This window comes from Metarhizium brunneum, chromosome 4 (genome assembly GCF_013426205.1).
Source record: "Metarhizium brunneum chromosome 4, complete sequence".
NCBI lineage: Eukaryota > Fungi > Ascomycota > Sordariomycetes > Hypocreales > Clavicipitaceae > Metarhizium > Metarhizium brunneum.
The window spans coordinates 195,186-208,172 of record NC_089425.1 but is presented as its reverse complement, the minus strand read 5'-3'; the positions used below and the strand labels follow the sequence as shown (position 1 = coordinate 208,172).

Below are 12,987 nucleotides of genomic sequence, written 5' to 3'. Positions count from 1 at the left end.
TTTTATATTTTTATAATAATTAATAATAATTTATAACTCTAAGTAAAATATAATTACTTATTATATTATTATTTATAAGTATATAAACGTAATATTCTATAACTTTAGTATTTAATATTATTTTATTACTTTATCTGCTTTTAATTATATTAAGAGTTATTAATATTTTTCTTTTTATGCTAACTTATAACCTTTTTATAAATAATATACTTTATTTTTTAAGTTTTTTAGAATAAATTCTTTTATAATTTATTATTTTATAAGTTTAGTTTTATTTTATAAGTACTTAAAGTAAAACTTATTATTAAATATTTAATATAAATAGTTATAAATTTAGTTTTTTATTTTTTTATACTTTTTATATTTTAAGTTATTATAATTTATTATATATTTCTTATTATATTTAGAGTTAAACTTTTATTTATTATATTACTTATTTAACTATTATTTATTATAATATATTAATTTTATAATTTCCTTAGAGTTTTTTTATTTAAGTATATTTAATATTTATTATATTTATTTATATATTACTAGTATTTTATATTATTACTTATATTATTTCTTGGCTTTATTTATTATATATTTTAAATAATTTAATAATAAATATATTATATAATTTTTTATTTTATATTAAGGTAACTTAAGTAATAACTTTTTTTTATATATTAAAATTTTTCTCTTATATATATACTAATATTATTACTTATTTTTTATATATATATATAATTAATATATATTTAATTTATATATATTTATAAGATTTATATAAGCTTAATATTTAATAGGTATATTTAAATTAAGTTCTAAGATTATTATTTAATTATTATTAATTATTTTTACTTTTTATTTTAAAAGTTCTTATTTAAAGTATAATATTTTAATTAAATATCCTTTTATTTTAATTAAAAATATATCTAATTATACCTTAATTATAAAATATATCTAATATATTATAAATATATATAATACTTATATTAATTATATATAGTTTTTATACCTTAATAAAAGTCTAAGGTTATTTTTTTTTTCCTTTTTTAGGTACTATAATATTAGGTTTCTTAATATTATAATAGTATTTATTATAATAATAAAAATTATAAAATATTTTCTTATTAATATAAGAAAATATTATTATATAGCTTATTCTTATATAATTATTAGCCTTATAAGTATTTTTTCTTTACTTTATTTATTTTTAAATACTTTTAAAGTATTTAAGATTATATAATTATTATTAATACTTATTTTTTTTACTTTATTTTTTAGTTTATTAAAGGTAATAAGAATTTATATATTTTACTTTTTTTTATATTATTATTCCTTTTAAATTTTCCTTACTTTTACTTATTATTATACCTAATTAAGGATTTCTTAATATAAGTTTTTATTTAAGTATTTTAATAATTTTAGTTTATAAAGTTTTTTTTATTTTATTATTATAAGAGTTCTTTTTTTTATTAATTATTTATTTAGGTTTTTTTATACTAATTATTTAACTATTTATAGCCTATTTTTTATAAAATTTATAATTTTCTTTTTTAGTTTTTTTAGTTTTTTTAGAAACTATTTTTTTTTTATTTATTACTTATATAAATATAATAGTTATTATTATAATAAAAGGTTTAATTAAGATTTTTATATTTTACCTTTAATTTAATAACTTTGATTTTTTATTAATTAATAAAATTAAGTTATTTTTTATTTTTTTTTAATACTAGCTTTTATTTTTTCTTAGGTTTTTTATATTTATTAGTAAAATATCTTATTTTTTTATAATTATAATATTTTTTTTCTTTTTTATTATTTTTCTTAATAGTATTAAGCCTTATTTATTTAAGATTAAAAGTATAATTATAAGTAATAAGTTTATTATGCTTTTTATATTAATTAGCTTAATAACTTTTTTTTTTAATAGGGCTTTAGGTTCTTTTACCTTATTTTTTTTATATATATTATTAATATTATTTATTATTAATTTATATTATTATAATAATATAATCTAATAAGTTATTTAGTTTATTTTTTTTATAAAGTTTATTTTTAACTTCTTCCTTAAGTTCTTTATAAAAAGCTAATATAAAAAGTTTATTCTCTTAATTAAGCTAAAATATAAGTTATTTAAAGTAAGTAATATAATTAAATATTAATTCCTTTTACTTAAGCTTATTAATATAATACTTAATAGCTTTAGCTTTATTAATTATTTTAAAGGCTTTTTTAATAGCTTTTTTAAATTTATTATAACTTTTAAAAATAATATTAGTTTTTTTTTTATAATTATTTTTTTTTATTAAGGTAGTCCTTTATAATAAGTTTAAATTATATAAGTATTACTTTTATTATATATTCTTTTATATATAATATCTTAGTAAAAAATTCTTTTATTTTAATTAAGAATTATTAATAATAAGCCTTAAGTTAAATAAGAAATCCTTAAAGTATACTTAAAGATCTATTATATAATTTTAATACTTTAGGTCTAAGAATTTCTTTTAAGTTCTTTTTAATTATAATAATAATTATAGCTTATTCCTATTATTTTTCCTTTATTTATTAGACTTATTCTTAAAAGTATATAATCTTAATAAGTATTTTATAAGTAAAAATAATTATTAGTTCTTTTTAGGTTTTATTTAATTTAAATATAATAATAATCTTATATAATACTATATTAATAATTATTAAGTATTACTTAAAGTAATATAATAATAATCTAAATAAGAGCTTTTAATATATAATAGCTAAGGTTTTTAAGGGATAAACTAGTTATAATTTATATTAGTAAAGCTATTAAAGCAGTTAATCTAAGTAGTTAGGTATTATATTAGTAATAAGTTATAAATTATAACTAAATAATTAAAGTTAAAAAGTTATAAATAAAGCTTAGGTTAATATAATAATTATTATTAAAAGCTAAGAAATTAAAGTTTATTTATAAAGTAAAATTAAAAGTCCTTATATATTATAATAAATTACTTTTCTTATTATAATATTTCCCTTTAGATTATTATTATAGCTATAACCCTACTTATATAAATCACGGTTCCTTTTATAATTTAAATATAATAATTACTTTAACTATTAATCTATTATTTGCCTTACTTATACCGCTTTATGGCTTATATAGCCGGCCTAACTTGTAGCCTGCTTCCTGTATACAACTGGGTTGTAATAATAAGTTTATAAGTTAATATTATGAAAGCTATTAATATAAAAGAATAATATTATTATTTAAGCTAATAATACTTAATTTAAAGCTTAGTTTTATAAAATAATTCTCTTAGTATTATAGAATTATTTCTTTTATATAATAATAATTATTAAAGAAATCTAGTTTATTATTAAATTTTATTATAAACTTAAGCTATAAGCTCAGGTCTAGGTAGGATTCTAGGCGGAGCTAGACTGGACTTAATATAAATAAACTTTAAGCTAATATAAATTATTAGGTTTATATAGGATTTTAAGTAAAGTTAAATTAAACTTAATATAAATAAAACTTAAGCTAAAGTAAAATATATTAAAAAGAAAAAAAAGAAGATAAACCCTTTTTTTTTTTTAAGTTTATTCTTATTATTTAATAATATATATATATAATTATAAATATAATTAGTTTTTTATAAAAAATAAATTTTATTATAAATAACCTTATAAAATAAATAACTAATATAAAACTAAGCTTATTTATACCTAAAAATATTATATTAATTAATAGCCCTTAAAATAATATTATAATACTTTAAAAAGTTATTATTATTTAAGTATAAAAGCTTTATAAGCTTATTAAATAATACTTTTTTCTTAAAAATTAAATAATATAAAGTTTTTTTATAATAATAATATTAGCTTATATTAGCTTTTAAGTAAAGTATAAATTAATCCTAATAAAAGCTTTATTTAATAATAATAAAACTATATTTATAACCTAAAAAAGCCTAATATAATATAAGCTAATTATAAATATAATATTTATAAGTAATAATTATAATTAATAAGCTTTTATTTTTTAGAACTTTTTAGCTAAGATTTAAAGCTAGGTAGCTTTTTACTTTAAAAATAATAAAAGGGTTAGCTATAATCTAGCCGTGTTTTTAAGCTATTTAATTATTATATATATTAATTTTTATAAGAAAAAAATAGCTTTTATTAAGCTTAATTAAATAAAATAATAATAAAATAAATTATTTATAAACTTTTTTATTTAATTTAAAAATAAAATTATATTTATTAAAAGCCTTAAATAAAAGGATTTTATTAAGTTAATAAAATTATAATAATTTTTTAATAAATATATATAAAAAAAAATTATTAATTAAGAAATATTATATTTTAAATATATTAAAGTAATAGCTTATTTTTATAATATAATTATAAATATTAAATTATTATAATTAAAAGAGAAATTTTATAATAAATAAGGTAAATATAATATAAATTTTAAAGAAAAGTAATATAATAATAAAAATATAATTATAATAAATATAAATAAATTAGGGTTTTAAGCTAAGCCTAAAAAGGGTATAAATTATAATTACTTTTAAAATTAATAAAAAAAATAAGCTTATTAGGTATTAATTAAAATAATTAATTAATAATATAAAAAAAAAAATACTTATATTATAAATTTATAAGCTATTATATTTTAAAATATATATTTCTTTTTATATAATACTTATAAATATTTAATATAAAAAAAATAATAATAAAAAATTCTACTTTTAATATATATAAAAATAAAAAGCTATTAAGAAATAAAATACTTTTATAATAAGTTTTTTATTAAAAATATTATAATATAATAATAATTATAAACTAAAAAATATATTATATAAAAAATAAAAACTAAAAAAAATTAAATTAAAAATAAGTATATTATTTTTTTTAGTTTTTATATTAATTAATTTCTTAAAATTTATAAATATTTAAGTAAATATAAATTATAATTATTATATAATAATAAGTAAAAAATTTATATAATATATAAAATTAAACTTAATTTTATTAAGTAAATAATAATAAATATATATTATAATAAAAATAAGAAAAAAAAAGGTAATATAATAAAAGTTATATTTTTTAATTTTTTACTTAATATAATTTTAAGTAAATATAAATAACTAAGAATTTCTAATAATAATATATATAATATTAGGCTTTATATAAAATATTATACTAAGAATATTATAAATAATATAATATAATATAAGTATATAACTAGCTAAGAAAAAAATTATAATTAGTATTATAAATAACTTAATAATTTAAGAGTTAAGTAATTAAAGAACCTAAAAGCTTATAATATTAATAATAAGGTTAATATTTATTAATATTATTTAATAAGCCTAAAAAATAAAAAAGAAGTACTAGTTAATAGCTATAAGCTTATATAAAATAATATTAATATTATATATATAAAAGGCTAACCTAAATTAATAATAAGAGAAGCTATTTTAGCTTTTTTATAACTTATAAAACTTTTAGAATTTTTTTAACTAAGAAAAGGTAAATAAGCTGCTTTTATATTAAAGCTAATTAAATTATTATATATAATTAAAGTAGTATTTAGATAAAATTAACCTAGATTTATTATAAGTATTATTTTATAATATATTATAAAAATATTTATTAGAAATTAAAAAGTAGGTTATAAACTTAATAAATAAAAGATAAATTAAGGTAAGCTTTTTATTAGTTATAATCTTAATATTATTAGCTAAAAAGCTAAAAGAAAAATAATAATTTTATATAAATTATTATACTTTAAATAAAATAATAAAATAAAATTATTATTTACTTTTACTTATTAAAAAAATATTATATTTTCTTTTTAAAATTAAATAATTTATAAAATTAAATATTTAATTAATATTTTATAAACTTTAAATTATATTAAGTAAAAAGCTTTTAATTATATTTTAAACCTAATTTAAGCTTTTTAAATAGCTAGTTTACTTATTTAGGTTAATAAGTACTTTTATAATATTTTAATAATATATTAATAATACCTTAAAAAAAACTTTAAGTAATTTTATTATAATATACTTTAATAATATTTTTATTTACTTAAAAAGCTTATAAAAAAACTATATATAAAAAGTATATAATATATTTATAAAGCTTTATATAATTAAGTTATATTTTAATATAAAAAAATATATATTTTATATTTAAAAAGTTAAATATTTAAGGTTTATTATTTATATAAGTAAAAAAATTTACTTTAATTTAAAAAAAATTAAAGTTATATAAAACTAAAAACCCTTAATATATAAAAAAAAAATCTAAAAATTCTTAGATTTTATTAATTTTTATTAGAATTTTATTTTAAACTTTTTTTTTTTTATAAAATTACTTTTAAAATTATTAAAAAAAGTATATTTTTTTAATAATTAATTAAGTATAATAAAGCTTTTAAAGTATTAAAAAAAGTATTTATTTTTTACTTAATTTTAAAATAATAAAATTTTATTAAAAAAATAATAATTAAAGTAAATTACTTAATTAATACCTTAAAAAAAATACTTATTATAAGTTATTAATAAAATACTTTACTTAATAATATATTACTTTATAAAGCTAATAGCCTTAAAAAAAATTATATAATTTATAATAAAAAGCTATTAATAATTATTTTTTATTTAAAATTATAATTAATAAAACTTTAAAATATTATTAACTTATTTATAATTTTTATTAATTATAAAAATTTAAAATATTTTATAATATTAAAAGAAATATTAAAATATTAAGTATAATAAGCTAAAATATTATTTTTATTTAATTTTTACTTTTAATATAAATTTAATTTATAAGTATAATATTTAAATATACTTTTTAAATAAAACTAAAATAAAAACCTATTATTATCTTATTTTAATAGTATTATATAACTTATAAATATATAGCTTTTATTACTTAATAACTAATTATAATATAAAAATAATTAAAAAAAAATAAATAAAATAATTAAGCTTTTTTTAAGAAAAAAAATTTTTAATAACTTATATTTATAAAGCTTATAAAATTAAAGTATTTTATATAATAAAATAATAATATATTATATTAAAGCTATTTAAAAGAATACTTATAAGTTCTTTTAAAATATAAATACTTATAAGTAAATTATAAATTATACCCTTTTTATATATAATATATTATTATTTTAAAGTTATACCTAGATTTTAAAGTAAAAGTTATTTATAATAATTTTAATATAATATATATATAATTTTTTTTTAATAAGCTATCTTAAAAAAAATATAATTTTTAAGCTATTATAATAAAAGTATTATTAAAATAAAATATCCTAAAATATTATATAATTTATAAAAAACTATTATTATTATAATAAGTATAAAAACTATTAGCTTTAATAAAAATTATTATAATTTATATTAATTATAAACTAGTATTAATTATAAATTTTAATTAACTTTATAATAAACTTTTTAGCCTAAAAAAAAAGAATATTAAGTACTTAATAATTATTATAAACTAATTATTTAAATATATTTAGCTTAAAATTATAATATTAATAAAAACTAAAATATATATAAAATACTTTAAATAATATTAATAAAGGTTTTATAAATTTTTTATATAAATTATTATAAATTAAAAATTAAATTAATTAAGTAAATTTTAAATAATATTATATATATTAATAAGAATTATATAACTTTTTTTTATAGTATATTATTCTTAAATAAATAATAAAATAAAAAGAGTAAATTAAAAAATATAAGTAGTTTTATAAGTTATAATTAGCTTTAAATAATTTAATTAAATTAAATATTTAATAGCTTATTAATTAATATTAAATAATTATAATTTAATAATAATTAAAATAAGCTTAAATAAAGCTTTATATAAGTTTAATATACTTTTAATTTAAGAATTTTTTTACTTATATAAGTTTATAATTTTAATTAAAAATAAAGTAATTATATTTATTAATTACTTATAAAAAAAAATTAATTTAGCTTAAGCTATTATAATATTTAATTAATAATAATTTTAGAACTTAATAAATAAATAATAATAACTTATAAAAAGGTTTAAAAAAAATATTATATAATTAAACTTATATAATATTAAAATAAATAAATTAAGTAAAAAACTAAACTAAATTATAATAAAATATAAGGTTATAAAAGTATTATTATTATTAATTATTTAATTAAATATTCTAGAAAGTATTTACCTAATATTTTATATAAATTTTTTAAAGTAAATAACTTTTAACTTACTTTTAAGCTAAAAGCTTTTAGATTTTAAATTAGAATTAAAACTAATATAAATAAATAATAAGATAAATAGCTAAGTAGCTATAAAATTTATAATAAAAAAAATTCTAATAATTAAAAATACACTTAAATAAAAATATAAATAAAATATACTAATAAAATAAAAAAGCTATATTTAATTAATATAAAAGCTATTAAAAAATATATAAAATACTAAAATATTAGATTATTTTAAAACCTATTAAAAGGATATTTATTAGAATAATAAGCTTATATTAGCTCTAAGCTATATCTAAGCTATAATACTATAAAATAAAAACCTAATAATTCTTATATAAAAAAAAAGCTTATAAGAGCAGAAAATATTATAAAGTCTAGTTTAAAAGTATAATAAAGCTATATAAAGCTATTTATTTTTCCTTTTAAAACTATTTAAACTAAAAAAAAAAAAAATAAAACAATATAATAAGCTATATACTTAGTAATATTAAAGCTAAGATAAAAGTAATATAAGCTATATAAAAATCCTTATTATAAAAAAGGGGGGGGGATAATAAGCTTTATAAGTTTTATACTTTAATTTGGTTTAAGCTTCTACTAAAAGTTAATAAAAAGCAGCCAAATTATATATCTATTTATAAGTAAATTTTATAAGCTAATTAAAAATATATAGCTTAATTAATTCCTTTAACTTAAAGAGATTTTTTATTAATAAAAGTAAAGTAAATATCCCTAAAAAAATAATATTATATTAATTAAAATAAAAGTAAAATATAAAGGTAAATTATTACCTTAAAGTTTAAATAAATATTAATAAGAAAATAGGTATTATTATTAAAAGCTAAGTAAGGGCTAAACTAAAAAAGTAAGTTATAAAAGCCTAAAAACCTAAGGTATTAATACCTTATATTATAATAAAAAGCTAGGGTAACTAGTTAAAATTAAGTATAAAAGCTAGTTAAGCTAAGGTAAAATAAGAAGTAAGTAAAGTAAAATAAAAAGTAAGCTTAATAAAAGTATAATTAGATATATATAAGCTAAAAACCTTAATATAAAAAAATAAGTTAATAAGCTAAGTAATTAAGGCAGCTAGGAGTATAATTAAAGTAATAAAACCAGAGCTTAAAGGATTATTAATAATATAATAAGATAAATTAATAATTAGGCTTATAAATTATAAAAACTTATAAAATAAGTTAATAATAAAATAAGAAAGGTAATATATAATATACTAATAATTAATAAATAAATTAAGGTTATTTAAAAATAGCTTAAAGCTAAGATAATAAGAAATATTCCTTATAAAAGCTAGGGGTAAAAAAGCAGCTAAAGAGTAAGTAATTTAAAACCTAGAAGTAAAATAACTAAATAAAGTATATATTAAAGTATATATATTAATACTAGGCTTAATAAAACAGCCAGCCTAAGCTACCTAGAAGTAATAAGTATTAAGAGCGCGGCGTTAAAAGACCTTAATATTAAGTAAAATACCTAGAAGTAATAGTAAGTAAAAACCAAAATAATTATAAGAAAAATTAAAGTTATTATAATTATAAGAATATTTAAGGTTATTTTTATTAATATTAAACTAATTATTACTTTTAGTATTATTATAAAATATATTTTATTTTAAAACCAGGTTATTAATAAGAAAAATATAAAAAAAGGTATAATAAGTAAAAAAAAATATAAATTAAAAAAAAGTTATATATAATTAATAAGTTTTTTAAGTAACTAAGCGCTATTAATAAACTAATTTATATTAGTTAGTAATTATATAATTTATAATAGTAGTTATATTATTTTATTTATAAAAAAAATTAACTAAAATAAGCTTATTAGCTTATAATAAGTTATTTTTATAATAGTTAAGGGTTAAGGTAATAGCTAAAATAATAGCCTGGTTAGTAAGCTACTTATAAATATTAGTAAAATAAACCGCTTTAGGATTTTAATAGGTATAATCTAATATAATATAGAACTTTTTTATTATAAAAGTAAATAAGGCTAAAAACTTAATATAATATACTTTTTAACTAATAATAGGATTTTTTTAGAGGGCTATAATTATAATATAGCTTTTATTAGCTTAAAAACGCTGAATTTTCTTTTATTATTAGCGTAGTTTTATATTCTTAGTAAAAATATATAATTCCTAATAGTATTATTAGTAAGTATTATAATAGGCCTTATAAGCCGTGCTAAGGCCGGGTAAATACTATCTTTTACCTATAATAATAATTTATTAGTAATAAAGGATATAAAAATCAGTTATTTTATTATTATTTAAGAGTTTATTATTATTTAAGTTACTTTTAATAATATATTTACTAAAATAATAACCGCGGCTTAAAAAGCAATTTAAGGGAGTTAAATTAGGAGTAATAATAATTATAAATATTTTTTTATTTAAGGATAAAATAACTTAAAAAAAAATATTATAAATAAATAATAATAAAAGTATAAATAAAAAGTAATTAAATAGTTTTAATTAAAATAATTAAAATAATAAGTTAATTAAAAAAAAAATTATAAAAAAAAAAATAAAATATTTTTTCTTTTTTTAAAAAATTATTTTATATTTTATTAAAAACTAAAATAAATAAAAATAAAAGGTAAAATATATATATATTTAATCTTAAAAGGAAAAGTTACCTAGTAATATAAGTAAGTAAAAAGGTATATTATAAACTTAAGCTATAAGCTTAAGTTTAGGTAGAATTCTAGGTAAAGCCAGACTAAACCTAGTATAAATAAACTTTAAGCTAATATAAATTATTAGGTTTATATAAAATTTTAAGTAAAGCTAAACTAGATTTAATATAAATAAAACTTAGGTTAAAATAAGGTATATTAAGAGGAAAAAAAAGAAAATAAACCTTTTTTCTTTTTTCCTTTTTTTTAAGTTTATTTTTATTATTTAGTAATATATATATATAGCTGTAAGTATAGCTAGTCCCTTATAAATTTATATAATATTTTCTTTTATAAGTATTTATAAATATTTAAGTCTTAAGTTCTAGCTAGGCTTAATAATAATAATAATAATAAGCTTTTTTTATTTAAAAGTACTTATATTTTTATTTTTTTTTATTATATATAATTATTATTAAAATAATAAAATAAAGTTTTATTTTAGGTTTTATAAAATATAATTTCTTAATATATAAAGCTATTATTAATTTATTTAATAAAGGCCTTTTTTTAAGAGATAAATTCTAAAAGCTTTTTAAAAATCTAAGTTAAACTTAAAGTTAATAATATAGCTATATTTAGCTAGGTTATTCTAGATAATACTAACCTTAAGTTATTTTATTAAAGGTTATTAAAGGGCTTTCTTTTTAGGTTTATACTTCTTTTTTTTATAGCTATAATTTTAAGTTATAATAAAATATTATCTTTCTTATTTTTTTTAATAAAATAATATAAAATTTTATAGTTATTGTATTTATAATATTAGTATTTAATATTAGCTTTTTTTCTTTTTTTAATAAAAGTATTATTAATACCTTTAAGGGTTATTTTAATAAAATTTTACTTCTTTTTACTTTTATTAAGCTTATTATTTTTTAAGAATACTTTTAATAAGCCTAAAATTTTCTTAAAGCTTAAAAATTATTATTTTTTTAAAAAGCTTAATTTTAAATACTTTAAAATTAAAATAAGTAAATATTTTCTTAAATTTAATAACTTTTAATAAGCTAGGTTTATTAGTATTTTTTAATATATTATTTTAGCTTTATAAATAATATTAATAAAATTCTTATTAATCTAAAGCTTTTTTTTTTTAAAAAATATATTATTTTTATAATTTTTAATAAAAAAGCTTTTTTAATATATTTTTATAAAATAATACTAAAAACTTAAATTATTATATTAAAATTTATAAAAATTATTAAAAACTAAGTAATATTATTATTATATTTAAGTTTTTTTAATTTTTTTAAGTTTTAAAACTTTATTAAAATATCCTTAAAATATAATTAAATAGCTTTAATAAAGCTATTTTAGCTATTTAAGCTTTTTAAAAACTTTAATTAGTTTACTTTTTATTAGTACTAAAATTTAATAAAATTTATAAGTAAAAACCTTATTTAATTAATTTTAATTTAATTTAAGAAAAAGCTATTAATATATAAAATAAAATAATTAATAATTATTTTTTATTAAGAATAAAATTAATTTATATTTTTATTATTAAAGTTTAATAATTTACTTTAATATAAGAAATTAACTTATTTTATTAGCTTAAAATCTTTAATAAGCTAAGCTAATAAGTTAAGCTATAAAGGTTTATTTTATAAGCTTTATAATTTTCTTAAAATATTAAAAAGCTTTATAAAAAAATAATAATTCTAGTTATTATTATTATTATTAAATAAGTTTCTTAGATTATTTAGGTTAAAATAAGTATTTTAGGTTAAAAAATATAAAAATTATAATTATTAATAATTTTCCTTAAAGTAATATATATATACTAAGTAAATAGCTTTTTTTAATAATAAATAAGTATTATAAATATTACTATATAAGATACAAAACAAGACTGTACTAATAAGGCAAGGTATAATTATAAGAATAAGAAGAAAAGAAATATATAACTTATTATATAATTTAAAGGAGAATTAAAAGCTTAAAGCTTTAAGCTAATAATTTAAAATAAAACTTAAAGAAATTAATAATTAAGCTAATTAATTAAAATTTAAAAAAATTAATAATTAAGCTAATTAATTTAGGT

General features: G+C 12.0%; 1 protein-coding gene across 1 annotated transcript; it reads left to right on the top strand.

Moving 5' to 3' along the window:
* Window positions 1–3,117: 3,117 nt before the first annotated feature.
* Window positions 3,118–12,553, top strand: G6M90_00g067300 (uncharacterized protein; the record flags this gene model as incomplete). Its single annotated transcript, XM_066130850.1, has 5 exons — window positions 3,118–3,171; window positions 4,498–4,521; window positions 7,182–7,189; window positions 9,562–9,582; window positions 12,541–12,553. 5 exons carry the CDS (start codon window positions 3,118–3,120, stop codon window positions 12,551–12,553), a joined length of 120 nt encoding a protein of 39 aa, XP_065987159.1.
* Between the last annotated feature and the right edge of the window lie 434 nt (window positions 12,554–12,987).